The 26,778-nt window shown below is 62.4% G+C and overlaps 9 protein-coding genes across 9 annotated transcripts; 5 read left to right on the top strand and 4 right to left on the bottom strand.

The window, feature by feature from the left end:
• Positions 1-1,713: 1,713 nt before the first annotated feature.
• BDZ90DRAFT_217348 (hypothetical protein) lies at positions 1,714-3,846 on the top strand (the record flags this gene model as incomplete). Its single annotated transcript, XM_025504315.1, has 2 exons — positions 1,714-2,779; positions 2,873-3,846. 2 exons carry the CDS (start codon positions 1,714-1,716, stop codon positions 3,844-3,846), a joined length of 2,040 nt encoding a protein of 679 aa, XP_025363882.1.
• An 89-nt stretch (positions 3,847-3,935) lies between these two features.
• BDZ90DRAFT_258213 (hypothetical protein) lies at positions 3,936-4,894 on the bottom strand (the record flags this gene model as incomplete). The annotated part of the gene is made up of 2 exons (XM_025508045.1): positions 3,936-4,544; positions 4,628-4,894. The coding sequence occupies 2 exons, from the start codon at positions 4,892-4,894 to the stop codon at positions 3,936-3,938; spliced, it is 876 nt and encodes a 291-aa protein (XP_025363881.1).
• A 184-nt stretch (positions 4,895-5,078) lies between these two features.
• BDZ90DRAFT_103814 (hypothetical protein) lies at positions 5,079-7,078 on the bottom strand. Its single transcript, XM_025503167.1, has one exon. It carries the CDS (start codon positions 6,578-6,580, stop codon positions 5,144-5,146), a length of 1,437 nt encoding a protein of 478 aa, XP_025363880.1. The 5' UTR covers positions 6,581-7,078; the 3' UTR covers positions 5,079-5,143.
• An 816-nt stretch (positions 7,079-7,894) lies between these two features.
• Positions 7,895-10,710, top strand: BDZ90DRAFT_230164 (hypothetical protein). The gene has a single exon (XM_025505368.1). The coding sequence runs from the start codon at positions 7,937-7,939 to the stop codon at positions 10,655-10,657; it is 2,721 nt and encodes a 906-aa protein (XP_025363879.1). The 5' UTR covers positions 7,895-7,936; the 3' UTR covers positions 10,658-10,710.
• A 116-nt stretch (positions 10,711-10,826) lies between these two features.
• BDZ90DRAFT_230163 (hypothetical protein) lies at positions 10,827-12,772 on the top strand. Its single transcript, XM_025505367.1, has 2 exons — positions 10,827-11,342; positions 11,429-12,772. Exons 1-2 carry the CDS (start codon positions 10,853-10,855, stop codon positions 12,691-12,693), a joined length of 1,755 nt encoding a protein of 584 aa, XP_025363878.1. The 5' UTR covers positions 10,827-10,852; the 3' UTR covers positions 12,694-12,772.
• Positions 12,773-14,224: 1,452 nt separating this feature from the next.
• BDZ90DRAFT_269115 (hypothetical protein) lies at positions 14,225-15,639 on the top strand. The gene is made up of 2 exons (XM_025508732.1): positions 14,225-14,410; positions 14,478-15,639. The coding sequence occupies exons 1-2, from the start codon at positions 14,248-14,250 to the stop codon at positions 15,533-15,535; spliced, it is 1,221 nt and encodes a 406-aa protein (XP_025363877.1). The 5' UTR covers positions 14,225-14,247; the 3' UTR covers positions 15,536-15,639.
• Positions 15,549-17,868, bottom strand: BDZ90DRAFT_230162 (hypothetical protein). Its single transcript, XM_025505366.1, has one exon. It carries the CDS (start codon positions 17,585-17,587, stop codon positions 15,674-15,676), a length of 1,914 nt encoding a protein of 637 aa, XP_025363876.1. The 5' UTR covers positions 17,588-17,868; the 3' UTR covers positions 15,549-15,673.
• A 361-nt stretch (positions 17,869-18,229) lies between these two features.
• BDZ90DRAFT_273341 (hypothetical protein) lies at positions 18,230-21,871 on the bottom strand. Its single transcript, XM_025508798.1, has 3 exons — positions 21,087-21,871; positions 20,365-21,020; positions 18,230-19,977 (listed from the first exon to the last, which is right to left on the bottom strand). The coding sequence occupies exons 1-3, from the start codon at positions 21,796-21,798 to the stop codon at positions 18,292-18,294; spliced, it is 3,054 nt and encodes a 1,017-aa protein (XP_025363875.1). The 5' UTR covers positions 21,799-21,871; the 3' UTR covers positions 18,230-18,291.
• Positions 21,872-22,264: 393 nt separating this feature from the next.
• Positions 22,265-25,666, top strand: BDZ90DRAFT_273340 (hypothetical protein). The gene is made up of 2 exons (XM_025508797.1): positions 22,265-24,640; positions 24,730-25,666. Exons 1-2 carry the CDS (start codon positions 22,282-22,284, stop codon positions 25,653-25,655), a joined length of 3,285 nt encoding a protein of 1,094 aa, XP_025363874.1. The 5' UTR covers positions 22,265-22,281; the 3' UTR covers positions 25,656-25,666.
• Positions 25,667-26,778: the final 1,112 nt, after the last annotated feature.

Genomic DNA, 26,778 nt, shown 5'->3' with positions numbered 1-26,778 from the left:
GCATCTTTGGAAGTACACAGCACAGAAGCGGGTGCTCCTGGATGATGCCGACTTCTCCGCCTTGATGTGCTTCAACCACAGGAGGAGCTGGCACAGCATCCGGTATTCTGGTGACATGAGGCCCGTCACCATAGAAGATGAGGACGAGAGGCCAACTACCCCGCTGGACGACTCCTTCCTACCCACCGAGGGAGTCAACGTTCATGTTCGTCTGGACATCCATAGGACGGAGGGCGGCACTATGCGCGACAATCATCCGCAGTGGCGGCAGCAGGACGCTCACGGCGATGATGACGCTGATGAGGACGAAGAAGGAGAAAGGGCAGAGAGGAATCAGAGGGTGCCGTTGCCAGAGGAGACCGCAGCCAGCTATCCCATCTACAAGAGAGGCAATTGCTTGGTGGACGGCTGCGCTGAGCGCGATTCAACGCCTCACGGCTTCATTGCGTGCCGGACGATCAAAGAGCGCGTCTGGCTGGCGGCGATGCCCTTGCTCCACCAGTTGCTGGGGAGTGATTGGACGCCTCTGCTAGACGCTAAGAGCATCGTCCTCGGATGGCCAGGTCAGATCTTGACTCCATCTAAGCGGGCGCGGGCGTTCCTTTGGCGCTCTCACGTCATTGCCCACATTGCTCGCCTGCGTCGAAAAGCCTTGGTTGAGAGTCGGGACAAGATGAGCCACTGCAACATCACTTGGTCGGCCAGCATGGAACAGGGAGCGGTACGACAGTTCCTGCTAGAGTCGATCATGTCCACCTGGGACGGCCTCGCCGTTCCTGTCCGCCGAGGGGAGAGTCCATCACTATCTGAGGCACAAATTGCGTTTGTTGGTACCTACGTCAACGATGGTTCCTTCGTCCGCCTTCAAGGTACCCGCCTCGTACCATTCTAAATATGGATCTCAGTCCACGCTGACTAAGTCAGAGAGATTCACGTGGCACCTTCCCGTTTCCGCCCCGCTCCAAGGATTTGACGACGATTCTGCTTTCCACCCTTCGGACTACACAACAAAAGCAACACAAAACAGATTCCGATCCGACTTACGTAACGACGACTCTAGATTCCTGCGACTCCGTGGATCGCCCCTCCGCGCCCCGTCTCTTCACTTCAGACGTCTGCCTTTCTTCAACTTCTAGCTACCTCTCTTTCGCGCCTTTGACTTCATAGCTGCAGAACGGTTGCGACTCTACTAGACCAGAAGGGCGGATGCTTTCGTCTCTCCCTCTGCACGTTCGTCGGGCAGACCTATGATGGGCGGTAGTCGAAGCTCTCGAGGTCGAAAAGGAGGCCAATCATCTGTACATAACTTGTCCGCGTCTCCTCTTTAAGTCCCAATACTAAAACTTACCCCCCGCTTTTTTGCCTTTTTGACCCCATCGCGACTAAGCAACTCTATTTTATAAACCCAGAAAAGTGGAGAGGGGACTGCGGCGCATGTTTTGGCCCAGTGGCGAGGCGGAAGGCGTCGGTGTTGATGAGCTACGCGCCCTAGAGTGCGGGATACCACGATGAGATTCGCGGCGGCGCTTGGGCCCCCGCGTCCCGGCTGAGGCGCACGGGTGCACGGGTGCACGTTTTGGGTCCATCTGATCTCCCCTTCCCGCCCACAATCTCTCTTCCGCACCACAAGGGTCGGTCGGTCCCACGGCCATCCACACGGCGACGGTCACGCTCGTGCTCGCCTCTCACGCAGACTCTTACGGTGGACGCAGGATGGGCAGGCTACTGTTAGCGTTGGCTGCGGCCACCCTCGCCCTCTCCACTCATCTCACAGCGTCATTGACCGCCCACCTTGAGGACTCGTCCTCGTCCTCCTCCTCCTCCTCCTCCTCTCAGCCCGCCTCGCCGCTCACCGGTCGCTTCCTCCACCTGACGGACCTGCACCCAGACGTCCACTACCAGGCTGGCTCATCGATCTCCAAGGGTTGCCACGCTGGCAAGCCCAAGAAGCACGATCGCGCGGGACACTGGGGCTCTCCCGTCTCAGGGTGCGACTCTCCTCGTCGTTTGGTCGAAGCAAGCATCGAGTGGGTGAAGCGGGCGTGGACCCCGCCTGAAGGAGACGGGCGCCACGCCGCCTTCGACTTTATAATCTGGACGGGCGATTCGGCTCGACATGATTTGGACTCGCTGTTCCCTCGGACGCGCGAGGAGATCTACGCCTCCAACAAGTGGTGCTTGGACTTGATCAGTGCCGCTTTCCCTGGAGTACCCATCGTACCCAATCTGGGGAATAACGACGTTTTCCCGCACAATATCATGTGGGGAGGGCCGAGCGAATTGATAGGGCAGTACGCCGAGATGTGGGATGAGTGGGTGCCGGAGTGGGAACGACATACGTTTCAGTTGGGAGGATACTTTACCGTCGAGGTGCTGCAGGGACGATTGGCTGTTGTTAGCTTGAATACGCTTTACTGGTACGACTCGAACAAGGTCGTCGATGGATGCAAGGGGATCAAGCGGGAGAGACGCAAGTTGCACAAGGGGCGGGGCCGCAGCTCCTCCTCGGCCTCGGCGTCCTCAGCGCACCTCGACCCGGGCACGCGCCAACTCCTCTGGCTCGAAGCCCAACTCTCCCAACTGCGCAAACGCGGCCTCGCCGTGCACATCATCGGCCACGTACCCCCTACGGCTGGCAACTACTTCCCGCGCTGTTATGCTGCGTACACGGATATCGTGCTCGACTACCAGGATACAGTTGTGGGACAGCATTTCGGGCATATGAATGTGGATGCGTTTTGGGTGCAGGAGGATGTTGAGGCGGAGAGGAGGGCCAAGAGTCTGAGCCTGAGCGACAGCGAAGGCGAAGGCGAAGGCGAGGAGGAAGACGATGGCGAGGAAGAGGCGCAGGAGAATGGCAATGGCGAGGGAGAGGACCCCGACGTGGACGAGACGATTCGCGCAACGACACTCACGGACGACCTGCGCAAGGACTACGCCGTCCTCCCACGCCGCGCAAAGGAAGTCAACGAGTCGTACTACCATTACTTTTTTACGGCGCCCGGGATCGTGCCCACTTTCGTGCCCTCGGTGAGGGTGTGGACGTACAATGTGACGGGGAACGTGGGACGGGGGATGGGGAGCGAGGGCGAGCAGGGCGAAACTGAGGATCACGCGGAGGAGGAGGATGACGAAGACCCAGACGACTCGCCGGATCACCACCCCGCCTACTCCTCTGCGCAGCTCGTCCTCTCCTCCCCTCCCCCCTCGCCCGACTCATCATCCCCCCATCTAGGCGCTTCCCACTCCTCTCGCCTCCACTCGCTCCGCCGCAAACATCGTCGTCCCAAGCACGGTCGGCGTCATAGGCGAAATCGTCATCCTTACCCGCGGCACACCTCGCGCCATTCGCCCTCGCGCACGAATACGGGAATGAGCCTCTTGGGGTACTCGCAGTGGAAGTTGGACCTCGATTGGGCCAATGACGAGTGGGAGAGACAACGCGGCGAGCGGGGCGTGCACAGCGAGAAGGAGAAGAGGGAGGGGAGATTGGATTATCGACTCGAGTACGCCACTTACACGCCCGAGACGCTATGGGGCTCTCTGCTCCCTCACGTCGACGCAGAGCTCAACGCAAGCCGCTCCAAACCGTCAAAGGAGCTGCACGAGCCTGTCCCTCGTCGCCTCCTCGAGCGAGAGATAGCCTTGCGTAGCTCCGACCCGGGGTCCTCCTACTCTTCCTCGCCGCTCGCACGCCTCCCACCACTCAAATGGCTGACAGAGTACGGGCTGGAGTCCATCAGTGTCTCCTCGATGCTTGGTCTTGCGCGCCGGCTAGTGAAAGAAGACGGGCTGTGGAAGCGATACGAGGGGAGGGTGTACGGGGAAAGTGGGTGGCGCGGGTAGAGTAGAGTTGCAGTGCGGCTTGGTTGGGTAATACATGCCATTGTGCCGTGCTGCGCTGCGCTGCGTTGCGCCGCGTCGAGCACGCATCTCTAGTCGCGAAGAAGTCGACCCGTGCCCCAATGCTCCTCGCCGTAGGGAGGTGGACGTTCGCCCTGCTGATCTGCCCCTTGTCCCTCGCCCTCGCCCCGATGACTGGGCGCATCGAAGGGTACCTCTGCCTGTGCTACGTAGTCTCCAGGTGTAACGAGGGACCCAGCCTGCTCGTGCTCGTGCTCGCGCTCGTGTCCCTGCCGCTGCTGCGCCTCCCTCTCCCTAGTCGCCCTTTCCCTCTCAACCCTTCGCCTAACCCTCTCCCTATCCTCCTCTGCCTCTTGCAAAACCCTCCCCACCCTCCCCTTCTCCTCGCGCTCCTCCCTCTCCTTGTATCGCTTAGCCGCCTCACTCCTCTCACGCGCCTCTCCCAGCCTGGCGCGTAACACCTCAACACCCAACCGCACTTTGCGATCGGTCTTCGCAGCGCAATGCCACTCCTCTTGGAACTCTACGGTGCGTACCCCGAAGCCCGAGTGGAGGAGATAGTCACTCCCGCCGGGAACGAGGAGGACGGAGCGTTTCAGCTTTGGGTTTGTGGCGCGCAATGTGCGATATTTGGGGTCCGTAGGGTTGGAGAGGATGTTGCTTAGGATCTTTTCCAGGGTCTGGTCGCGGGGCAAGAGGGGGGCGGGCATACAGTCAGCTCGAGGGGGGAGGCTCAGTGGAAGGGGAACGGGGGCTCACGCACCTCCATACATTCCTGTGCCTTGTCGTACGTATTGTCCCGCATGATCTGCAGGTCCACGATGCGGCGTAGCTTCTTGAGGAGGTCGTGCTCTTCAGCCGGGGTGGGAGCTGAGCCTGTCGATGAGGATGAAGCGGATGCTGATGCTGACGCTGAGCTGGACTGGCTTTGCGTCTGAACTTGCGCGGCTAGGCGAGCCTCGATGGCTGCCGCTCGTTGTGCGCGGGCTGAAGAGTGGGCATCAGGGGGAACGGAAGGGGTGGGGCTCATGATGGGATTGCTGGCCTCCACGAGAGGTGAGGATGCAAAGGCGAGAAGGCGAGGCGAGGCGAGTCCCAGTCCGACGACGACGAGCCAGTCCGAGTCCCAAGACGTCGTCGACAACGCACGGGCCACGCGCTGCGCGAGAGGGACAGGAAGCTGCAGCGATGCACTCTTACTCACTCGCGCGACAATAAGAAGACCGCCATCGATGATCAATTTGCGACACGGCCTCGCCTCGCGCCGCCTCGCCTGGCCTCACTCCCCCCTCCTCTCCTCTCCCTCCTCCCCCACACCCTGAATGCGTTCTCCAAACAGACGCTTAGCGATCGCCCCCGCCCCTCCCCTCTCGCCTTGCCCACCCTCGTACAACGCAGCCAACATCCCCAACCCCACCGCCAACACCAGTACATCTCCCCTCTTCACTCCCTTGACCATGCCTCGCCTCTCCAGAATATCCCACGTAGACTGCACGCTCATTCTCCCCGTGTAGAGTCCCAACTCCCTCCGTCTCTCCCTCGGCACGACCTTTATCCAAATCAAGCTAGAGAGGAACCCGTTCAAGAAGAAGCGAGAGCGGGGCAAAAAGGTTGCGGGGAGATAATGTTGAAAGAAGCAGATTAAAGCCCAACTCGTACCGATGCTACCCGAGATGACAGAGGCGCCTTGCAAGGTGGCGGAGAAGAGCTTGAAGAGCTGTCGTTCTGGGTCGCGCTTCCAGCTCTTTGCGCGGAAGAGGAGGGAGGAGAGGAGGGCGAAGAGACCGGCGAATCGGGCGCTTGCTGGCCATTCGGCGCGAAAGTGGTTCCAGAGGGTGGTGCGACATGAGGGTTCGCGAGGGTGGAGCATAGCGCACATGAGGCGCGTGTGAGCTGGGTGGGCGGGCGAGTAGTCCAGAATAGGGTTGATGGCACCGTACGGCGTTGTCGGGTGGCGCGAAGCCTTCTCACCGAGGCTCGAGAGGAGCGGCGACGTAAAAGAGGGGAAAGGCTTGGCCGTCCCACTCGGCGTGGCGAGTAAAGCCACATGATCGCTAATGGTCGCCTTGCTGGGCCAGTCCACGCCCGCGGGGAGATGCGAGGGTCGTGGCTGGATGTACGTTCCCGATCGGGCGAGAATGACGTTCCTATACCCCTGGGGAAACGTGGTGCTCTCGAACAAAAATGCCCAGAGTAACTGCCCGTTGCCCAAAGCGTAGAGGAGAGAACTGTTCGCCCAACTCGGGACCCACGAGACTAGACGACTCCCCCTCTCTCTCGCGCGCGTGTAGGCCGTCGAGCTACTTTGGGAGATGAGCCAGAGTCCGAGCGAGGCAGAGGGGATTGCGTCGGGAGGAAGGAGGGCAAGGAGGGCCGGTGAGGCCAAGAGGGCCGAAAGGAGCGGGAGAGTGGCGCTACTTCTCAGCACGCGGAGGAGGCGGGCGTAAATGCGGGTGCGATGTGTGAGGGTGGCCCGGTTTGAGGAAGAGGAACCCTCCTCCCTGTGCACCGTCCGCGGGGCGTACGAAGTCGAGTCGGCTAGTATGCGCGATCGAAGGAGGAGGAGGGCATGCAGCGCTGAGCGATAGAGAGTCGAGTAGGTGAAGATGGAGAGGAAGAGGCGGAGGGACTTCGTGGTAGACTCGAGCGTTCGGCGGAGGGCGATTGTCGGGCTGCAGCGAGGGCGAGAGAGCGCGAGGGTAGCATGAGTGAGCATGGCATAGATTCGACTCGAACGGAAGGGGCAGGCGTGCGACTGACCTTCTCTCTCTGACCCCTTGCCCAACCCCACGAAGCAGCGCCAGCAACACGACGACGAGTCCCGCTGCTCGAGATGCTGTTCGAGTGGTTTTCGGTAGATTGGCGTCTTGCAGCCAGAAGGAGGCGGATTTGAGGGATGAGGTCGTGGTATCGGCTTGAGGGGGGCGGGGAGGGGATGAACGCGAGGAGGACGAAGAGGCGAGACCCAGCCGACCTTGTACGGCTCGCAGCTCGGCCGGGGTGAGCACGAAGCTGATGAGCGGTGATGACGATGACGTGCCCTGCGAAGCCATCCTGCCCGTGGTGGTGGAGACGGACGAGACCCGTTCCTCTATCTATGTGTGAAGAAGAAGAGCGAGAATGAAGGGCCGACTAGTGAGGGCACGGGGAGACGAAGAGGAAAGAGGGAGGGGACGTGACGACGTGCGTGCAGCAGCCCACGGGACGGGACAAGGATGCGGGGAAAGTCAAGCCAAGTCAAGTCAAGCTCAACTCGGAGCAGCGGAAATGAGAGTGTGTCGCACGCAAGCGCAAGTCCCGCCTGCCGCGCCGCGGACTGCCGGCTGAAAGCTAGCTCAAGCGACGGACGACTCGAGCCCCGCCCCGCGGCATTTACGGTTTCCCCCTCTCAATATGACAAGTCAAGGAGTGAATACAAATTGGCTCCCCGGGTGAATACAAGTTGCGTTGCGTTGCGTTGCGGTCAATCGCATCCATTGAAATGAAATCTGCCCGCCTCGTGCCCTGCCTTCCACTCAGACAAGGCAGCCATACCACATTCTCAGCTGTCTTCCTGCCGACACGACGGAACGCAGGGTCTTCTCGCTCTCTACGCTGCAAAGGAAAGGCACGATAGCGTGGAAAGCGTGAGCGATGCGCGTTTTTCTTGGGTCAGGAAAGGGCGAGGCGACTTCCCTGCTTGGCCTATCATTTCCTTGATGCTCGCATTGCTGGTCAGGAAAGGGTCGATCCCTCTCTCTCGTCGCGTCATGCAATCTAACTCTGCCTCGTTTTCAGGGTTGGGAAAGTGCGCGTGCTTCTCCCTCCTCGTTCACGCTCAAACCATATCAGATTAGGGCTGAACAAAGGGGGCAGGAGCTTAAACCGCGCTTCGACTTTATAATGGCCGGCCTCGGTCTTGAATAGTCGCCCCGTAATAATCTTTGACGCGGCGCCGGTCCGATTTGATTTGTGGACTCCCCGCCCCGCCCCGCCCCCTCCCTCTCCGTCCGTCCGTCCGTGCGTGCTGCATTCGCATCTTTCCTCTGCACCACCACCATCCCCTCGCCTCTCCCACTCGCCACTCAATGCCATGACTTCCCGCCACCTCGCCCGCCTGGCGCGGGACGACCACCACCACCACGCAGCGCAGCCCTCCTCCTTTGTGACGATCGGCACGCCGCTTCCCCCCCTCGTCGGCCGCGGCCGCGACCCCAACGAGGGCAAGCCGGCATGGGAGCAAGAGGTGCGCGACGAGCAAGGCAGGCGACGCTTCCACGGTGCCTTTACGGGCGGGTGGTCCGCCGGGTACTATAATAGCGTGGGGAGCAAGGAGGGTTGGACGCCACAGACCTTCACCTCTTCGCGCAGGGCGGGGACCGGCGGGGAGAGGAGGGAGGCTCGACCCGAGGATTTCATGGACGATGAGGACCTGGCGGAGCTGGACGAGACGCGCGTGATGGGCAGTCGAGCTGGATATGCTGGTGCGGGGCAAGAGAAGAGCAGGCATGCAGAGGGGGACGTCTTGAGTGACCTGTTAGGCTTGGGCAAGGGGGCCATCCCTGGCGAGGTAGACGCAGCGGGAGAGGGGACGGGCTTGATAGCTCCCCCTTCTTCTCTCGGGCACAAGATCCTGGCGCGAATGGGATGGAAGGCGGGCGAGGGCCTGGGCGCGCTAGTAAAGGCAGAGAGGCGTGCGCTCTTGGAGGGTATGCTCGGCCTGGCGCTCAGTCAGGTCAACGCTGCGGTGGGGCGTGGCGGGCTGATCCCGCCCCCGGACACGCCGCTGCCTGCGCTGACGCTCGACTTGGACAAGCGGGACAGTTGTGGGCTGGGCTGGCGCGGAGGGAGCGGCGCGTCCGCAGCCACGTCGAGTTCTACGTCTGCGCAACGCGGCTTCGACATCTCCGTGCTCGAGGAGGAGGATGAGGACGATCTGGCGGACATCTACTCGAGCAGCGAGTCGCTGAGCGACGCGCTCCAGCGAAGGCGAGGCAAGCAGGGCAAGCAGGGCGCCCCTCCGACACGCGGCGATGCTTCATCTTCCACCTCGATCACGGACAGCAACGAGCAGCGCTGGCGAGACGGCAAGGCCCTACCACCTGGCTTTGTGCTCGAGGCCGTGATTGACGACAACAACGATAGAGCGACTATTCAATCGGCCTCACACGCACGCGACTGGTTTCCCCCTCCTCAAGTCCCCGACGGGTGGAAGCCCGACCCCTTCAAGGTGTGGGGAAGCGCAAAAGCCTCCGTCCCTCCCCCAGCACCCTTTCTAGACACCGCAGCAGCAGCAGCAACCTCGTCGTCACGCCAACCGCAACGCGATGCCGCAGGAAGGGCGCAAATCCTCGGCGAGGCTCCCATGCCCGGTCCTCCGCCCAGTCTAGCCAACTACATGTCATCCTCGACCGCAACTCAAGCTGCGACTTCCACCATCCCCCTTCCTCGCCTCGACCCAGCCACAGCGCGCGTCGCGCTGCGTGACCACCACGCACGTCTCTTCGGAAACGACAGCGAGAAGCAGAAGCGCTACGTCTGCTTCCTGGAGAGGATCGTCGAATCTAGCGAGAGCGGGAGCGAGGAGCCAGCGCGCATGCCCCTCCCTCCCGGCCGAACCGTCGAAGAGGCCCTTGCCGAGTTGGAGAAATTCGCGCGTCTGGCCACCAAACCCAAGCCCACAACCTCGGCACTGAGCGCCACAATGGCATCTCGCTTCGCCCCCGCTCGCACGACGCAGGGAGCAGGGGACGTCCCCGCGCCCACTCCGGGTCTCTACCAACCTACCCCGCGCTCTCGAGAGGAGTCGGAGATGGAGCGCAAGCGGCGAGAGGAAGAGGAGAGACTGCGCGCTGAGCGAGCGAGGGAGGAGGAAAGGAGCGACGAGCAAAAGGCGGCCAAGGCTGGGCTGTTTGGGTCGGGTAGGACGCGGCGGGTTGTCCCCTTCTTCCCGCCCAAGTTGCTCTGTAAGCGATTCGGGGTGGCAGATCCGCACCCGGAGCGCGCTGGGCCTAGCAGCGGAGAGGGTGAGGTGCGTGAACATCCGCACGCAGAGGAAGGGGAGGGGGATCCATTCGACGCAGGACCGAAGAGCGGGGAAAAATGGGAACGATCCGCCGCTCGTCGGGAGATTGCTAGGGGGGAAGCACGTTGGGAGTCTAGTCGACGCGAGCTGCTCAGTCGCGCGGGGGAACGACGATGGGAGGACAAGAATGAGGGTCAGCCGCTCGCTACGGCGGAGAAGGAGCAGGCGGAGGAGCCAAGGGTGGTGCGCAGCTTAGAGCAGGTGGGGCTGGGTGAGGGGGACGAGGAGCAGTTGATCGAGATTGAGCGGGGCGTTCGGCCGGGTAGGGAGGTTTTTAGGGCCGTTTTTGAGAGTGATGGTGAGGAGGACGGCAACAGCGACGGGGAGGAGAATGGGCAAGAGATGGGGATGGAGAGGAAGGAGGTTGACCGCCTAGACCGCGCGGGGGGGGAGTGGTCGAGCAAGACGGCCACGGCGACGGCCACGACGACTCTTCCCGTCCTCGATGAAGCGCAACGCCCCCTCTTTGTCCCTCGTGCTAAGACGCAGAGCGAGGCGGATGCGGGTGGGGCAGCAGCCAACAAGCGTAGTCGTCCGCGCGCCGAAGAGGGCAAGAAGCAGAAGAGCAAGAAGGCCAAAGCAAGCAGGGGAGCGCTGACGTTTGATCTGGATGGGGAGGGCGAGGAGGAGGGCCCTGTCGCGCAGAAGAAGGCAAAGCCTGCGGAGAAGGGCGAGAAACGCGAGAAGGCGGCAGCTGGGGTGAGAGTAAAGGCGAGCGATCTCTTCTGAGCCATAATGTACCATAGTCAAGCCTGCGAGCGAACGGTGCGTGGAGTGGCAGTCATGCGCGCCACGTGGGGCGGAAGGGCGTGCGTGCGTGCGTGCGTGCGTGCGTGCGTCGTGCGAGGTGTTGGTTTGCTCTCACTCCGCCGGGCGCAGCTTGCACATCTTGACTTCACTCCATAACGTCCATCCTTGGGCGACATGCCCAATCCACGCGTCCTATACCACTGTCCCTGCGCACTAGGCCTAGCTCCCTCCGCCAACGCAGGCTCCACGACCTCCAGCAGCAGCGCAACTCCCCTTCTCCCTTCGCAACTCGCCGCCTCCTCCTACTCCTTCCACCCGCTCCCGCTCCTCCACTTCTGCTCCGACTGCCTCACTCCACGCTGCTCGCTTTGCGCCACGCAGGAGGTCATCACGCACTACTGTCCCGCCTGCCTCTTCGAGGTCCCCTCCGCCTCGGTGAAAGCTGAGCGGAATCGATGTCCAAGGAACTGTTTTCTCTGCCCGCAGCGAGGATGCGGAGCGTATCTCAGCGTGGTGGCCAGCGACCCTGCCGCTACGGGGATGGGGAGGCTGGAGGCGCCGGAGAGTAGCGTGGGAAGACCGCCCTACTTTCTCAGCTGTGCAAGATGCAAGTGGGACTCGCGAGCACAAGGGCAGGTGTTCGAGAAGCCCACGGGCGTGAGCGGTGCGTCTGCGCGGGCGGCAACGATGGGCGTGAGATATCGCGACGCTGATCTCTCTCTTTTCCCGACTCGTCATTCGCGCTGGCAGCACAACTGGAAGCGCAACGAGGTCCCCACCCGCTGCAAGAGGAGATGGATCGTCTACGCTCTCACTTCGAGTCTTTCCTGCGCAAACAGCAGCAGCCGCAAGGCACCGCCACGACTCTCCCCCCGAGCGCGAGCAGCCGCAAGCTTGTCCGAGACATCCCAGGACTAGGCGATCCCGCGACATCCAAGTATCTGGCCGGCTCGCGACGAGGAGGTGGCGCCGCGCTGGGATTGAGCGGCCCACTCCCTCCAGCGGCGACGGAGGACCTGCCCGCGTATCGCAGCGAAGGCGCGGCCCTCTCACGCCAAGTCGAGCAAGAAGCGCTGGCCCGTCACGCTGGCCCATCCTTGTCACCTGGCCTTCACTCCACCGCAACACCAGCTCGCGTCCCCCTCACCACAAAGAAAACGCTACGCTGCCCGACGTGCAGGCACATCCTGATCAAGCCGGACCCGAAGGCTACCAGCCACAGGTGGAAGATCAAGCTCAGCGCGCTCAACTATCTGCCCGAGGTCGGGTGCAGCTTTAGAGGAGCGAGACACGGCGCGGGCGCGGGCGTGGGCGCGGGAATGGAGCACTTGGCTCGCGGTGGGGAGTACGAGTACGAGCTGGCCGTGCGTAACCCGCTCGAGGAGGCCATTCGAGTGCGTCTGACCACCGGCGGAGGCGGCGGGCATGGTGCAGTCGCACAGGGGTGGAACGCCCGTCTCTCCACCTCGCGCTTCACCGTCAAGCCCTTCGACGACGTCGTCGACGTAATCGACTCGGACCTACTCGGGCTGGGCCGCGGCGACGAGGAGGACGACGAGGCGGGATTTGAGGACGTCGAGGACATAGAGGAGGGGCAGGACAACGCGGGAGACGGGAAGCAGCAGCAGCAGCAGCAGGCCGGCTCGCGCGGGGTCATCAGGCGCAAAGGAAACGAAACAGTCGTGGCCTTGCGACTCAGTGTGGGGGCTCAGGCGAGCGGCGAAGTGGAAGTGCCCCTGCGCGTCACGTTCTCGTACCGGGTCGAGCCTGGCCAGTCGGAGGAGCCAGGAGAGGGGCAGGCCGATGAGAAGGGAACGCGCTCTCTCTCCTTTTGGATTGCGCTGCGGCTGGGCAAGGTTGCGGAGCACGAGGCGAGAGGAGCAGGCAAGAGAGCGGGAGAGGGAGAGAAGGACGAGGAGAGGGAGCGCGAGGAGGACAAGGAGCAACGACTGGCACGCTTGAGGAAGAGACGCAGCGAGATGACGCTTATGAATGCTCCGCCGAAGGTGGTTTGAGGCTGCAGCGGCGGCGTGAGGCCGCCCGCGCCCTCCTACCAGATGTAGATGCCACAATCCCACCATACCCTGTCCGCATCCTCTTCACTGCGTGAGATCTGCCCGAGAGCGTAATGCAGAGGCTGCGCACGCGAAGAGAGGCAGCGAAGAGTCTGCCGCAGCGTGCGAGAAGAGAGTGCGAGGCGGTGCCTTGGACCCGGCGCGCCATGCAAGGCCGGTCGCGCGAACACATCTCACCGCAATGCAACACAACTCGAAACTCGGTGCGCTGTTTTGCCATCGTATTGTCTCTGCAAGATCGAAAATTGGGGGTGCGACGAGGTGTTCTCTTCGCAGGGGAGGCCGCCAAAGTGATGACGCCAACAAGGGGGGATGGCGCGCGCGACGCGCGACGCGCGACGCTCATCGAGGTAAGCCGCCTACTCCTGCCTCCCAATCTTCGACGCTCTACGGTACCCAAGCCGGCCGCTCGACGCTCGAGGCCGCCCGCAATCCAAGCCACGACTGCGACCTGGTCTCAAAGAAGCCACGACGTCGCAGAGGAAGGACGGTGCAGGGTCCGCCGTGGTGTACCCTTGAATCCAGGCAGCCATCGTCCTTCGAGGAGGTCCTTGCACCCCATCTCGCCATCGTCGAGGCGAGGTAGGAGATCGGGAGCGATGATCAGTCTGCGCAGCGGTCGTGAAGTGAAGCGCTACACCCATTGCATCTTGGCATCGCACCTGTCTCCTGTCTTTGATCGTGTACGACCGTGACGAGGGCGCAGCGCACCAGAACGCGCACCGAACAGCTCGCCCGCTTCCCGGGCTCCATCTCTGCCGTATCGTTGAGCCACGATGCGCGGATCTCGGCCTGTATCGCCGGGACTTTTCGTGAAATGGACGGTGAGATCCGAGGCGGCCTGTCGAGACGGCCCGCTTCCAACATGACGTCGCCGACGGGCTTTGCCTCTGTCAGTGCCTGCGCTCGCGTCTCTTCGTGTTTCGTGGCCTCTCGAGACCTCTCGTAGCCTCTCGTGGCCTCTCGTCGCCCTCTTCTAGCCTGCTTGCTCGCCTTGCTCGCCCTTCTCAGCGTATTCCTTGCCCTCCTCAGGATCCTGCATCAGCTCTTGAGCGCTTGGGTCGGGAATTGACATCATCGTGGCCCTCCTCAGTGGCACATCTGCCGCGGTCTCTGCCTGACGTCCCACGTCTAGGGCTGAGCGTGTACGCCAGCGCGGTGTTGAGCTTTGGCTCGGCTACACTCGCCTGCGCTCAGACCCCTTCTTTGCCCCTATCTGGTCTCTTGAGCTCGAGTCTGTATCTCTTCTCAGCTTCTTCCTGCTGATCCATCACTCTGAATCGACAAGCTTCACATTACACGCAGCGGTTCGTGCTTTCTGCAAAGCCAGACATGGTGAGCGGCAGCGTCGCGTCGCGATGGTAGCCTTGGGAGGCGGATTGACCACCACGGCGGGGAGGCGGGGCGGCGGATGTAGCGGGCTGATCTGTGTCTTCCGCGCTGCCGCTCCCGCATCTCACATCTTGCCTCGCTTCCTTACCCCACATCGTCGCCATGAGCGTTGGAGGAGGCAAGAAGTCGAGCAGTCGCAAGCGCAATGGCAAGAAGCCAGAGGGTTACGGCGCTGCCCAATCCCCACCCTTCATCGTCGATATGCCTGGCGAGGGCAGCGGCGTACAGGCGGGCAAAGAAGCTGCCGAGACTTCTGCTCAGCAAGGTGCGAGCTGGGACGGCTAGTGTGGAGGAGTAAAGACGAGGCTGACCCGTTGCCCTCCTCCTCGCAGTCGCTCGCTCCTACCGCATCCTCCTCAAGCCGTCGAATGCAGAGCGAGAGGGGCGTGAGGGGCGTGAGGGGCGTGAGGGGCGTGAGGGGCGTGAGAAGCATGAGGAGCATGATCAGCAGGAGTTGCGGGAGTCGCGAGAGTCGCAGCAGTTGCTGAAGTCGCAGCAGTCGCAGCAGTCGCGGGACCCACAGAAGCCACAAAGCCCGCAGCAGCCACAGGAGCAGCAACCACAGAAGCAGCAGTCACAAGAGCAGAAGCCGCGAGAACAACAGAAGCGAGAGCAGCAGACACGAGAGCAGCAGACACGAGAGCAGCCGCTACGAGAGCAGCCGCAACGAGAGCAGCACCAACGAGAGCAGCCGCAACGAGAGCAACCGCTACGAGAGCAGCACCAACGACAGGATCCTTCAAAGCCGCGCCCACCTTTGCCAGGCTCGCCCAGCATACCAAGCAAGGAGCCAAAGCAGCAGCCAACGCAGCAGCCCTCGCGGCAGCCCTCGCAGCCCTCGCAGCCCTCGCAGCCCTCTCTGCAACACTCGCAGCCCTCGCAGCCCTCGCAGCCCTCTCTGCAACACTCGCAACCCTCCTCGAAAGGCTACCTGCCCTCTCAACGGGCGCACAAGGCCTTGGCGCTCAAGACGGCAGCCAGCCTCAACGCTACACCAGCTTCTACCCCTGCAAAGTCAGCAGCAAGCGCCCGCACAGCTCCAGCCGCCTCCTCGCCTTCCACCGCAGACTCGTCATCAACTGCAAGCAGCTCGAAGCCCAAAAGCACCCTCTTGCAGGCGCTTACGGCCCGCTCCGTGGAGCCAGAGCTGCGTAAGTCTGAACGCTCTACACTCGGAGCCAAGCGTGACGCCTCTGCAGCTCCTTCGCCCGGCCGCGTCGCCAAAGCCCTTCGCACGACGAGAGCCCACCTCGAGCTTCGGATCCCACCCACAGTAGAGGACCTGGCGAGCATCGAGGAGGCAAGCTTTCGTGCCGATATTGGAGAGAAGATCTGGCTCGACCGCATCGCGGAGGGTCTCAACGGCCTGTATAAGCTACATCATGGCTAGCGCGTCGTGTCTACACCCCGACACCACACGCATCTACACCCCGCACGAATACAAGTTGTTTCGCGTCCCACCCTGCGCCATGAGATGGTCAAGAGCGATTTGATTGAAGAGGCCGCGTGTAACGCCTTGATGAGACCCCTACTCATCCTCCTCCTCCTCGCTTTCCCCACTGCCGCTGCTGCCATCATCACTGCCCTCGCCTGCATCGCTGCCGCGGCCTGCATCACCTCCCGCACCTCCCCCGCCTCCCTCGCCTGCCTCGACGACGGCCGTCGTGGACCTGGATCGAGGTTGAGCCTCCTTTCTCTGCCTCTCCACAGAGTGACAGAGGCATTTGGTGGCCCCACGCTTGCCTGCCATCGCACGAGTCTCAAACCAGTATTCCTTGTGGATGCGACGATGCGTCTCGCTGCGAATGACGCTCGTGATTGTGGATTGCCAGTAAACGGTGATGACTGGAGGGAAGGCGACGTCCTTGGAGTGCTCTGCCAAGGCAAAGCCATTGTCTTCGCCATCGGTCACGAGTACGACTGCGTCTTGGATGTTCGCGTCGTTGCGAGTGATCTTGCGGGGCAGGTAAGTCCCAGAGTGCTTCGGACCCTTGCGCGAAAGGCAGGCAAGGACTCGCTCTTCCATCTCTGCAACGATGGCGATGACGTCGCGAGTGAGGCGGTGCTCTGGCCCATCGCAGCTCTTCTCGAGGTGATTGACAGAGGCGACGACGTCGGACAAGTCCCCGTCGTCGTCCAATTCGAGGTCGTTGCCGCCAGGCAAGATGTTGTCCTTGATCCTCGCCAGTCTGGCCCTTTTGAGTAGGGGCAGCTTTTTCGCGATGACTGCCTCGTTTTGCTTGACCCACCGCAGCGTCTTGACTCTGAAAGCAAAGCTGTCGAGGCCAAAGAGACGTCCAAGCGCGGTCCAGCCACATTCCGTCTCAACGATGGATCCCTCCTTGACGTGGCGAGCAAGATAAGCCTCCTTGTCCTCTTCGTCGTCGATGCGGACCACACGCTTCTTGGTGTACGTCTGCGTGCGCGACGCGGGGCCAGAGAGAGGCGGGGGAGGTGCGGTACGTTCGTGAGGCTCGAGAGGCTCGAGAGGATCCGTCTGTACGCTCTGCTCTGCAAAGGTGCGAATCGCTTGCGTGTGCGTCGTAGAGGGCGTCTCGAGGGGAGCTGTGTTGTCGGTAGCCTCTATGTGCGTAGCCTCGAGCTCGTTGGGCGCAGTGTCGTCGAGGGCAGCGACGTCGGGCGCGGTGTCGTCGGGCGCAGAGACGTTGAGATCGGTGTCGTCCAGGTCAGGCGCGTCGTCATGAACAACGTCAGGCGCGTCATCATGAAAGACGTCAAAGCTGTAGTCTTGCTGTCCATCGTCGTCGTCTGTGCCAGCGTCAAAGCTGAAGCCTTGTTCTCCATCGTCGTCGTCTGTGCTGAACCCTCGGGATTGGTCGCTGCTGCTCGTCTCTTGGGATTGTTGGATGACGCCGGTGATGGCCTCGACGGCGGCATCGTCTACCTCGTGCACTGCGTTGACGATGCATCCGGGCTTCGCGGTACGGACGTTGTCACGCTCGTCGTTATTGTCGCGCTCGTTGTGCTCGTCTCCATTGCCGCCTTGGCCGTTGCCGCCTTGGCCGCTGCTGCCTTGGCCGTTGTTTCCTTGGCCGTTGCCTCCTTTGCCGCTGCTGCCCTGGCCGTTGCCATCGTCACCATCGCGACTCGCCTCACCACCGTGCGTAGCGTTGCGTTCATGGCTGCCGCCGCTACTGCCGTCTTGCTGATTGTCATCGCGGTTCTGCCCGTCCGACGACGCAGCCCGACCCTTGCTTGTAGCAACCTCTTGGCTGCGAGAGGCACCGCCAGGACACCAGGTGATGCGGACGGACTCGTCGGTAGATCCAGGGGGAGGGAGATATGCGGTCACTGAGCTGGCGGCTTGCAGATGACGATCGAGAAAGTCGGTCCAGTCAAAGCGGCGTCGCTGCGACGAGTGGCCTTCGTCGCCATCGTCGGGGCCCCTCTTGGAAGAAGAAGAAGACGACGACGAGGGCATGGCAGGAGGGCGTAGGGCGTGGTATGGAGAAAAGTTGAGAGATGCAGCAGCGGGCGGCACGGCCCAAGATCACAGCGCGCGATCACGACGACGGCACGGCATGAGATTGCTACCGTGTCGTGACCCTCCATCCTCGACCCGGCCCCCGACGTCTTGTTGGTGGCTTGCTCCTCCGCTCCCTGCCTTGCTCGAGCAGCGAACGTCGGCCGACGAGCGACGAGCGACGAGCGACGAGCGAGGAGCTCTGATTAGAATGGATGATACCATGAGATGAGATGGATTGAGCGGTACGGTTGCCCGCCCGCCCGCCCGCCCGCCCGCCTGCCCGCCCGTCTCCACCTGGGTTCCCAGGGGCGCCGCGCTGGAGCGGTCCGTGCGCAACCGGCGCGGCGCCCCTGGTGCATGCAGTCATGCAGCGCGGCGCCAAATGCATCTCGCAGATCGAGCCCCGCGCAGACTCGAGGCTTAGACTAGCCTCCGCTGCCATACAGCACGTTGGTGAATGTGCCCTGTTGCCCACGAGCGAGCACGTCACATGGACAAAGAGATTTGATGACTGAAAGACGACCTGACTAAAAGACGCCCCATACTTTCCACCCCTTTCACCTCTCAACTTTACCCCGCCACGTCGCCTCGCTGCCACGCCTCCTCGTCCTACTCATCCTCCTCCACCTCTGCCGCCCCCGCCTCCTCCTCCGCCCCATCTACTCGCCCTTTCCTCTCATTGCTGCCGACTTGCTTCCCGCAGGCGTGCTCGGAGCAGGCGTAGTAGGCCTGCTGGGGGCCTTGATCCCCGGGGTCGTCGACCTGCTCCTCGTTACCCTCCTCTCGCTCGCCGGCGTCCACTCCTCGTCCTCCTCCTGGTTGCGGCTTGAAACGGAGGGCCTGGGCTTGGGCCTCTCCGCCTTTGCGCCCAAGCTAGACGCTGGCCCCGACCCTGACGCTACTGCCGACCCAGACGCATCCTTTCGGCGAGCTTCGAGGGCTGCCATCTTCGTCGCCTTTGGCTGCGACGTGGATGCGCTCGCCCCGCTCGCCCCGCTCGCCGCGCTCGCCGCGCTCGCCGCCACCTTGCCCTTGCTCGCCTGCGCAGCGGACTTGTCGACATCGATGATGTTGGGGTCCGGGATGCCAGGCTGAGCGAGACAGTGACAGATGGCGTTTAGTGCATCGGCTTCCTTCGAGCCAGGCTGCACCCGTGTCTCAATTGACAGGGTCATGTGGAGCCTGTCGTGGTAGCTCGCACCGATGTACTTGGCCGCCTTGTCCCCGAGGTGCTGAATCCTCAGAGGCGGCGCAGGGAAGCGAAAGGCGTCGTCGTGGTCGTGGTCGTGGTCGTGGTCGTCGTCGTTGTCGCCGTCGTGGCTGCCGCCAATCTTGCCCAGCTCCCAATGCGCCTTGTCCTGGTCGTAAATGAGGACAATGCGCGGACGCATAGGGATCTTGTTGATCCTTATCGGCGCGATGGTGTAGGATGCCTTGGGTCCATGCTTCAGGTCCAGCACGGACAAGACAACCTCCTCCATATGCGCCACGGGCGGGAGCCAAGAAGACCTGAGCCAGTACTTGGCGGGCAGCATACCACCTTTGCCAACTTGCTCGAGGATGTCATCGGGTACGATGATGTCGTCGAGGTCGCTCTCCAGGATGGCGGCGATCCCTGGAAGCTCCTTGCGGTTCTTTGGCTCCGCAATCCAGGCCTGCAACTTGCGACGGAAGGCAGCCATCTTCTCCGCCGTTGGCTCAGCGCCGAGTCCCATCAGGATGGCGGCTATGCCGCACTGTCCATTCATTGGCGTCTCTCGCTTGCCGGAGAAGTGTCGACTGCAATAGGAGTGTGCAGCCTCATTGACATCTATCGGGACGGCAGGCTTCAGGGCTCCCTCGGTAGCCCTTCCCTTTCCCTTCGCCGCCCCTCCTCCCTCCTGCCCGCCTGTCGGTCCTCCCTGCTGTTGATGGCCGCTGTCTTCGCCCCCTGGTGCAGCCGCAGGCTGCTTCATTGTCCTCGGCCTCTTCCGCTCCTCGCTTCCGAAGAGAGGAAACCAGATCGAAGGCACCGCCGATCGTCCGAGGGAGACGGCGGCCTCCGGTACGCCATCTGGGTTTGCGATGGGAACAATGATTGTAGAGGATGGAAGTCGGAGACGGGCGTCCAGTGTCGTCTCCGTGTAGACTACTTGGCTTGAAAATGGCTCTCGGCCGACGAAAGTTCTGCTGAACTCTTGTCCTTTGGCCGTCTGGTATGAAATGTGAGGGCTGCCGTCAACAGCGATGAACGCGTCTGACTCAATGGCCAGAGCGAGAGGCCGCTTTGCGCGGGAAGAGGCGGAGGCGGAGGCGGAGGCGTCGGAGGGTTGCATTGCTTTGTCGTTCGGTGGTGCAAAACGGATCTCAAAGATGGAAGGAAGGCAAGGAACGAAGGAGCGGCGCGCGGAGCAACGGCGGATGGACTTACGACGATGACGGGCCGCCAAAGAGATACGGAACGGACACAAGACGGCTGCGGGCGCGTCGCGGGCTCGAAGTGAGTAGGTGCGTGAGTGGTGCTTAGGTGCGTGAGTGGTGCTTAGGTGCGTGAGTGGTGATTAGGTGCGTGAGTGGTGATTAGGTGCGTGAGTGGTGATTAGGTGATGATGGCGATGAAAGGTACAGCGAAGTGATACTCTGCGCCTCGCTCATGCCTCGCTCACGCCTCGCTCACGCCTTGCTCAGGCCTCCTCGTCCATTGCCTCTTCCGCAGCCTCCTCGCCGCCCTTTCTCTTCTTGTCCCTCCTCACCAATGCGCCGCTGGGCTTCGTCTTGCCCTTTGCAGCCTTGGAGCGATGAGCTTGGATTTTCGCCCATCTCTTCTGTCCCTCTCCTCGAGGATCAGCCCTTCGCAAGTCCTCCTTGCTGCATCCTCCTACCTCGCTGCCGTCCTCGTCATCGCCGCCGCCGTCTTGCTCGCTACGGACCTCACCGCCTTCGCCCTCCTCCTCCTCGTCCTCCCCGGCAAAGAGGTCCTCGGCCCACAGAGTCGGCTGCCTGCCATGAGGCTCATCAGGCTCTGGGTCGTCGAGCTGGGGCCATTGGCCATACAGCCTGCGATGCTGCATACCAGCAGCGTGGCGAAGATTGCGAAGGTAATGGGCCATGGCAAAGGCCGTCCTCTCTGCCCAGTAGATTTCCTGGACCTCCTCGGCTCTAGCCCTCTGTGAGTAGGTCGAGCGCGGTACGGGCTTTTTGAATGGGTTTGTGAACCCGCTCCCATCGTTAATCCCCTCCTTTGCGGCCTTGCGGGCTCCCTGCTTCGTCGGCTGTAGCCCCGTCTTGTTTGTAAAGGTCTTCTTGAGCCCTTCGACGCCAATGGCAGCGTACGAGGCGACGCCGTCGTTGATGGCCACGAGATGGTTGATGAGCCAGACGATGAAGGCGAGCGTCAACTTGTTGGAGACTGCGGGGGGTGCGTGGGGGGGATTTTAGCGCACGCCGCCACCACGTCGACAGCAAGACCACTTACGGTCGAGACCGGCGGAGCAAGACTTGCTCTTGATCGCGCACTTGGCGCAAGGCTTGTTGCCTGCCACCTTGCACACCTCATCGGGCTCGCAAAGCCCACAACCTCGTGCCCAGAGTACGGATCCGTCCGTTGCCTTGAAGACAAACTCATATCTGCGTGGGTCCAAGCAAGCCTCGCCGTCTTCATTCCACCTCGCCCACCGCACAGCCTCCTTCATCTCTGGTGGGCACAGCTGGTCCATGGCCTTGGGCAACTTGACTGACGGTGGAACGGTGCTCTTCTCCCAGGGCTTTTCGCGAAGGACTCGCGTTGTGGACGCATTTAGCCCGTCGATTTTGGCGTCCTCCCCTTCGTCGCTCGCGTCGCTCGCGTCGCTCGCGACGCCCGCGACGCTGGCTGCGCTCGCGGCGCTTGCTACGCTGGCTGCTCTGGCTATGCTCGCGACGTCCTGCTGCGGCAACGACTGGTCGGTGGCCTGTTTCCTCTGAGGCGGCTTAGAGGAGCCAGAGGAAGAGGAAGAAGAAGACGCTCGGGGGCGCCTTCTGGAAGCATTTTGACTGGTGCCACTGCGGTGTGCAAACTCGTCGTCCGAGGATGAGGGAGAGGGTGTCATTGTTGCGGACTTTGCGAAGGCAAGACGTCGCCCGTCTCCCAATCTCGTATATCGTCTCGTCTCGCCCCGCTCGTTGATGAGCGGTGGCATCGCGTCCATATCAGCCCGCCCCGTACCTGAGAGCGGGAGGCGGAAGCAGAGGCGGCGGGAGGCCAGAACGGGGCGCGAGCGGCAGGCAATCACAGTAGGTGACTAAGCGACCGGGCGAGCTCGATGGAGCAACGGACAGGCAAAGCAAAGGGAGGCTTGCGTCGAGGGAAAGACACCGTCGACTGGCTCGCTTCACGACGCAACCCGAGATGTCAAGCAAGCACCCTAGGGCTCGGCAAAAGGGCAACCACGCAGCCACACACGCTTGCCGAGGCGAGAGATGCCCATCCGCCCCAATGGCCGGCGCTGAAGCCAGCCTGTGAGGCCCGCCTGCTCTTGCACGACGCTCAGCCTGCGCGGAGCTCATTCTTACCCTCCTTACCATCCCTATCAATCCACGCCTCCTTACCATCAACGTCCACGCACGCCTCCTCATCAACGCACGCCTCCCCACCAACGCACGCCTCCCTATCAGCCCACGCCTCCCTCATCATGCCCCCCTTCGCGATTATCATTCCCGCCGGCGGTTTCGACCACGCGATCGTATACAAAGATGACCTTCCCGCTCCTCCTCCCTCTGGCCACCTAATTGGCCTCGAGATCCGCCGCTGGCTGGCCTCTCTCACTCCCCCGGGCTTCGATCAAGACCCGAAGAAACTGTACCACCTGCCAGCGAATGAGATCGGCCCGCTCTCCCTCCTTCTCCATGGCCAAGAGAGCGACGAGGTCGACATCTTCCTCGCTGCGCCGATCACCCCACCCCCTCTGCCAGGCGAAATCGAGTTCGGCCTGGCAAAGGTCTGGAGATTCCCTCGCGGGACCCAGCCTCCCCGAAACCTCGTCATTCCTCCCGCCCCTTCGCCGCCCGCCGCCACATCATTCTCCTTCCGCGTCCCGCCCACCACCCCCACACCTCCCTCAACCAGCTCGTCGACAACCCGCATATATGGAGGATCGGGCCTGCTCAGTACGAGGCACGCCAGGGCTGAGAAGAAGAAGCGCAAGAGGCAAGTCGAGAGGGAGCCTCCGAAGCGCGAAGGTCTGAGAGGTGGAGCGACTCGGCCATCGTACTATGATGGCCTGTCCTCGGACGACGAGGCGGAGGACCAAGAGGAGGCCGGCGAGGAGGGCGAGCACAAAGTCAAGGACGAAGACAAGGGCGACGAGGACAGCAAGGACGACAGGGACAACGCGCAAGACAACACGCACGACGATCAAGCTGCCTCCCTGGCCCAGCTGGGTCGCAAAATCAAGGCAGAACCAGATACAGACGAAGAGGATGAGCTCATGAGCTCGCCCCGCGCCCCTCCTCCCTCCTCCCACGTCCAGTCTACCTCGGACAAGGGCAAGCAGCGCGCCATCGAGCACAAGAGCAACAGCAGCGACGAGAACGTCCCCTCAGCCCCGGCCATCAATCCACCACGCACGCTTCGCACGCCCCGCAAGCCATCCCGCCGCGAGCCTGACCCCTCCTCATCGGACGAGCTCATGAGCTCGCCTGGCGCCCCTCCTGCCTCGCAAAAGGGCAAGCAGCGTGCTATCGAGCACAACAGCAGCAGCAGCAACGAGGACATCCCCTCAGCCCCGGCCATCAAGCCACCCCGCCCGCCACGCAAGGCCGCCCGCCCACCGCCTGGCCCTTCCTCATCGGACGACGAGTTCACCTCTCGTCCCTCAATCTTGAGCTCACTCCCGAAGGGCTCGACATCGCGACACGCCCGCTTCGCCTCTCCCTCTTCTCTACAGCCGGAGATTCCGCGCGTCGCCGCTACTTCTTCCTCCTCCGCGTCTCGTTCCTCCTCTGCTTCCTCGCCCTCACTCCGCGCCCCGCCAACCTCCGACTTCTACATAGAGATACCCCCATCCTATCCCTGTTCTCACTCTCGTATTCCCGGTCATTGCGGCCTTTCCTGCAATGACGATGACGTGGCTCCTTCGTCGCAGACTGAGCAGAGTACTCCGCCCACGTCGCCTACGCCGCCCACGCCGCCCGCGCCGCCCGCTCTCACGCCCGCATGGCCACCCAAGGATGCTGCGCCATTGGTTGGATCTGACGACGACGACGAGGAAGCTGTACGAGCCGCCGCCGAGATCCTGGCCCAGCGCATAGCCCGCACGATGCCTCCTCCGCCCCCATCGCAACGCCAAACAAGGACTGGGCAACGTCAAGGCGAAGATCAGAGGCGATGGGAGGACGAGACGATCCTATCTCGCCTCGTACCGGCGGCCAGGGCAGCAAGGACGGGCCAGGCTATTCGCGAAGCTCGCGCCGACGTCACACAGCCTAACTTCTTCCATCGCGGCGACGTGCGCTCTCTGGAGGCTACAGGGGTGGAGGAGATGAGGAGGCGTGGCGATCCTACATTCTCTGCAGGCAACAACCTCGTCTGGCACGAGCTGCGTTGCGCGAGCGTCGTTGCAAAGCGCAAGGTACGGGTGCGCTATCATGAGGGCTGCATTTCAGGCATAGAGATGGTCAGGTATGCGTGCGGGATGACGGACGAGGAGCAGGCGACGGGGATGATGGCGAGGCTGGCTTCAAAGGCGGTCCTGTACTGTCGAACGTGGGAGGAATACCAGGCGCTGCTGGCAGCGTTTCCACACCTCGACGCCAGGCATCATACGGGCACGGGGACCTATCTCATCGTCGTGCGTTGGAGAGACCGCAAGGGGAGGCTGCAGATGTCCGTCTACGTCGGGGCGACGTGGGACCAAGCAATGGCGGACAGGCACAGGGATCACGTTGCCCGCTTCAGGGAGCTGCGTTGGGCCGAAGAGAACCTCAGGCCAAGCGAGGTTTCCCGTTTCCAGTACGGGCAGTCAAACCTGTACCGTCGCAACACCGTCGAGAGTGAGTAGCGCGGACGTGATGCCGCGAGGCGATGCGAGATGAGAGCGCGCGCGAGCTGACTGCCCGTACACGCCACGCCACGCCCGCAGCGCTTCACTTTGTGCTCACGCAGACGCCGCAGAACCTCGAGCTCGACAACGTAGGCCACTGGTACGAGCTTCTGGCTCACGAACTCACGGGCGCCAACGTCGCTGCACTAGGCGAGACTCCCCTCGGCCCCTGCCAGTCACGTCGCATGGTCACTTCGATGGATGAGCAGATCCTGTGCGTCCTCTTCTTCGCCATGGCCTCTGCCGCAGGCTTCCCCGGCAGCGCAGACGTCGAGGGTGCCCTCTGGCCAGGTCGTGCCGCTCACACTGGCTGCAACAGCGTCGTGCCCTTCTGCCAATTCGCCGACCTACGTACCAGCCCAAGCCCGGACGGCAGCCGTATCGACTTTATTCCTCCTTGCGTCCCAAGCCGTCTCAACGCCACGCAGCGGGCAGCCAACGCCGTCCAGATGATCAACTGGATCGAGGACCCGCCCGTTCCACTCTCGCCAAGCCGTGCCGACGCTCTGCGCGATGCTCTTCGTGCTCAGGACACGGCCCCGCAGCTGGCAGAGCCTCTACACGCCTTTGGGATCGGCCTTCGCCTTGGAGAGGCTCGTCTACCCGTCGCGAGGACGTCCGAGGGACGCGCCGCCTTCTACCTGCCCGGCGACGACCACGACCATGCCCTATTGGGCCACCTGACCAACGCGCCGGCCGCCTCTTCCTCTCGCCGCTCTCGCCAGCTCGTGGTGCTTCCCGTCGAGGCAGATGCCAACGTAGAGCAAGACGTCGTGCTGTCCGCCAGCTCGCGCGACCTCGCGGCAGCCAATGGAGTGCGTTTTGCCCTGCGACCGAGGGAGGGCGAGGGCGCAGACAGGCCCGTGACCCGCTGGCAGAGGATCAAGCCGGAGACGATGGGCATCGAGGTGTGGAAGGTCGTTTTCCTCCTCAACGTCATGCTGCGAGCGTGGGGCGCGGCGTAGGCGTGCGCGTGGCGTGCGTGACGTGCGTGACGTGCGTGACGCGGTTACATTGTATTATAGAGAAGATGCGATGAATGTAGATGCGTTTCAGTTACACGCGCGCCAATCATTGGGGATCGAGGCGGTCGAGGCGGGAAAACTTGCCTCGTATCGGCGCGAATTGGCGACGAGAGCAGGCGTGGGGCTCGGCGTGATGCTTTCGACGCAGTAGCAGCGCGGGCCGAGGCGTCTCGAGCGAGCAGCAGCGAGAATACCGTAGCTGACTGGGGGGACTGGAGTTCCGCGGCGTCCGCGGCGTCCGAGCCTTCGTATCGTGATACGCGCTGCGGGGGGAGATACGCGTGCGGCCAAGATCCGCACAAGCGTATTTGTTTACGCGCGGGCGTATGCACCCAAATGCTGGCCTGGATCGGCCTTGAGATCCGCGCGGCCGTATCACCATGCGACGTATGGATGTCTGTCCGCAGCAGCGTACGCGTGGAAGTCTGATCCGCTTGTCGCATCGCGATCCATACTCGCGGTTTGCGATACGACGGTAGCGGAACGTGGGTACGGGTGTCGACGGATTCTCAGTCTCGTTGCGCGTGTTCCGCGAGTCGTACACCGATCCTCTTGTCGTACACCGATCCGCTTTGTCGTAAGTGAGTGGATACGATCCGCTTGTCGTATCGTGATACAATGCAGCGTTTCAAAATCCCTGGTCGCGGAACGCAAGGTGGATTCTTGCTCGATCTCCGGCGTCGTTACGCTGCAGCGTAACGTGTTCCACGCCGGCGTACGCAGCGCTTAGCTGTCCGATGCTGCGGATCGTGATACGCCGACATATCTACTGTTCCGCGACATCGTATCGCTTCTTCTCATTATTGGTTTTCGGGTCGTCGGATACGCGGTCGCGTATTACGATACGCGGCGCGCTAATCTATCCGAGACATACGCTAGCGCGGATCGGACTCGACTAGCGCGGAATAATTTTTGCTGACGTAATCACAGACCAGAACTTTTCGAGTCCAATCCGCCAAGGTGTATTGCGATCCGCGCTGTCGTAAAGGCAAGCGACCCGCTCCTTGGTCCATCGATTTACGACAACGCGGATTGCAATACGCCGCCGCGGATCGTGATACGC

Source organism: Jaminaea rosea (genome assembly GCF_003144245.1).
Source record: "Jaminaea rosea strain MCA 5214 unplaced genomic scaffold BDZ90scaffold_2, whole genome shotgun sequence".
NCBI classification, from domain to species: domain Eukaryota; kingdom Fungi; phylum Basidiomycota; class Exobasidiomycetes; order Microstromatales; genus Jaminaea; species Jaminaea rosea.
Note: the sequence above shows the minus strand (reverse complement) of the source record. Positions and strands in the feature narration are given on the sequence as shown.

Excerpts from the sequence above, each read along its gene's own strand:
- BDZ90DRAFT_103814 (XM_025503167.1), bottom strand. The coding sequence starts at position 6,580 with ATGCTCACTCATGCTACCCTCGCGCTCTCTCGCCCTCGCTGCAGCCCG.
- BDZ90DRAFT_230164 (XM_025505368.1), top strand. The coding sequence starts at position 7,937 with ATGACTTCCCGCCACCTCGCCCGCCTGGCGCGGGACGACCACCACCAC.
- BDZ90DRAFT_230163 (XM_025505367.1), top strand. The coding sequence starts at position 10,853 with ATGCCCAATCCACGCGTCCTATACCACTGTCCCTGCGCACTAGGCCTA. Across the intron at positions 11,343-11,428 it reads GAAGCCCACGGGCGTGAGCG|CACAACTGGAAGCGCAACGA; the intron begins GTGCGTCTGCGC and ends TCGCGCTGGCAG.
- BDZ90DRAFT_269115 (XM_025508732.1), top strand. The coding sequence starts at position 14,248 with ATGAGCGTTGGAGGAGGCAAGAAGTCGAGCAGTCGCAAGCGCAATGGC. Across the intron at positions 14,411-14,477 it reads CGAGACTTCTGCTCAGCAAG|TCGCTCGCTCCTACCGCATC; the intron begins GTGCGAGCTGGG and ends TCCTCCTCGCAG.
- BDZ90DRAFT_230162 (XM_025505366.1), bottom strand. The coding sequence starts at position 17,587 with ATGCCCTCGTCGTCGTCTTCTTCTTCTTCCAAGAGGGGCCCCGACGAT.
- BDZ90DRAFT_273341 (XM_025508798.1), bottom strand. The coding sequence starts at position 21,798 with ATGGACGCGATGCCACCGCTCATCAACGAGCGGGGCGAGACGAGACGA. Across the intron at positions 21,021-21,086 it reads TTGCTCCGCCGGTCTCGACC|TCTCCAACAAGTTGACGCTC; the intron begins GTAAGTGGTCTT and ends CACCCCCCGCAG. Across the intron at positions 19,978-20,364 it reads CGAAGCCCAGCGGCGCATTG|ATCCGTTTTGCACCACCGAA; the intron begins GTGAGGAGGGAC and ends TCCATCTTTGAG.
- BDZ90DRAFT_273340 (XM_025508797.1), top strand. The coding sequence starts at position 22,282 with ATGCCCCCCTTCGCGATTATCATTCCCGCCGGCGGTTTCGACCACGCG. Across the intron at positions 24,641-24,729 it reads CCGTCGCAACACCGTCGAGA|CGCTTCACTTTGTGCTCACG; the intron begins GTGAGTAGCGCG and ends CCACGCCCGCAG.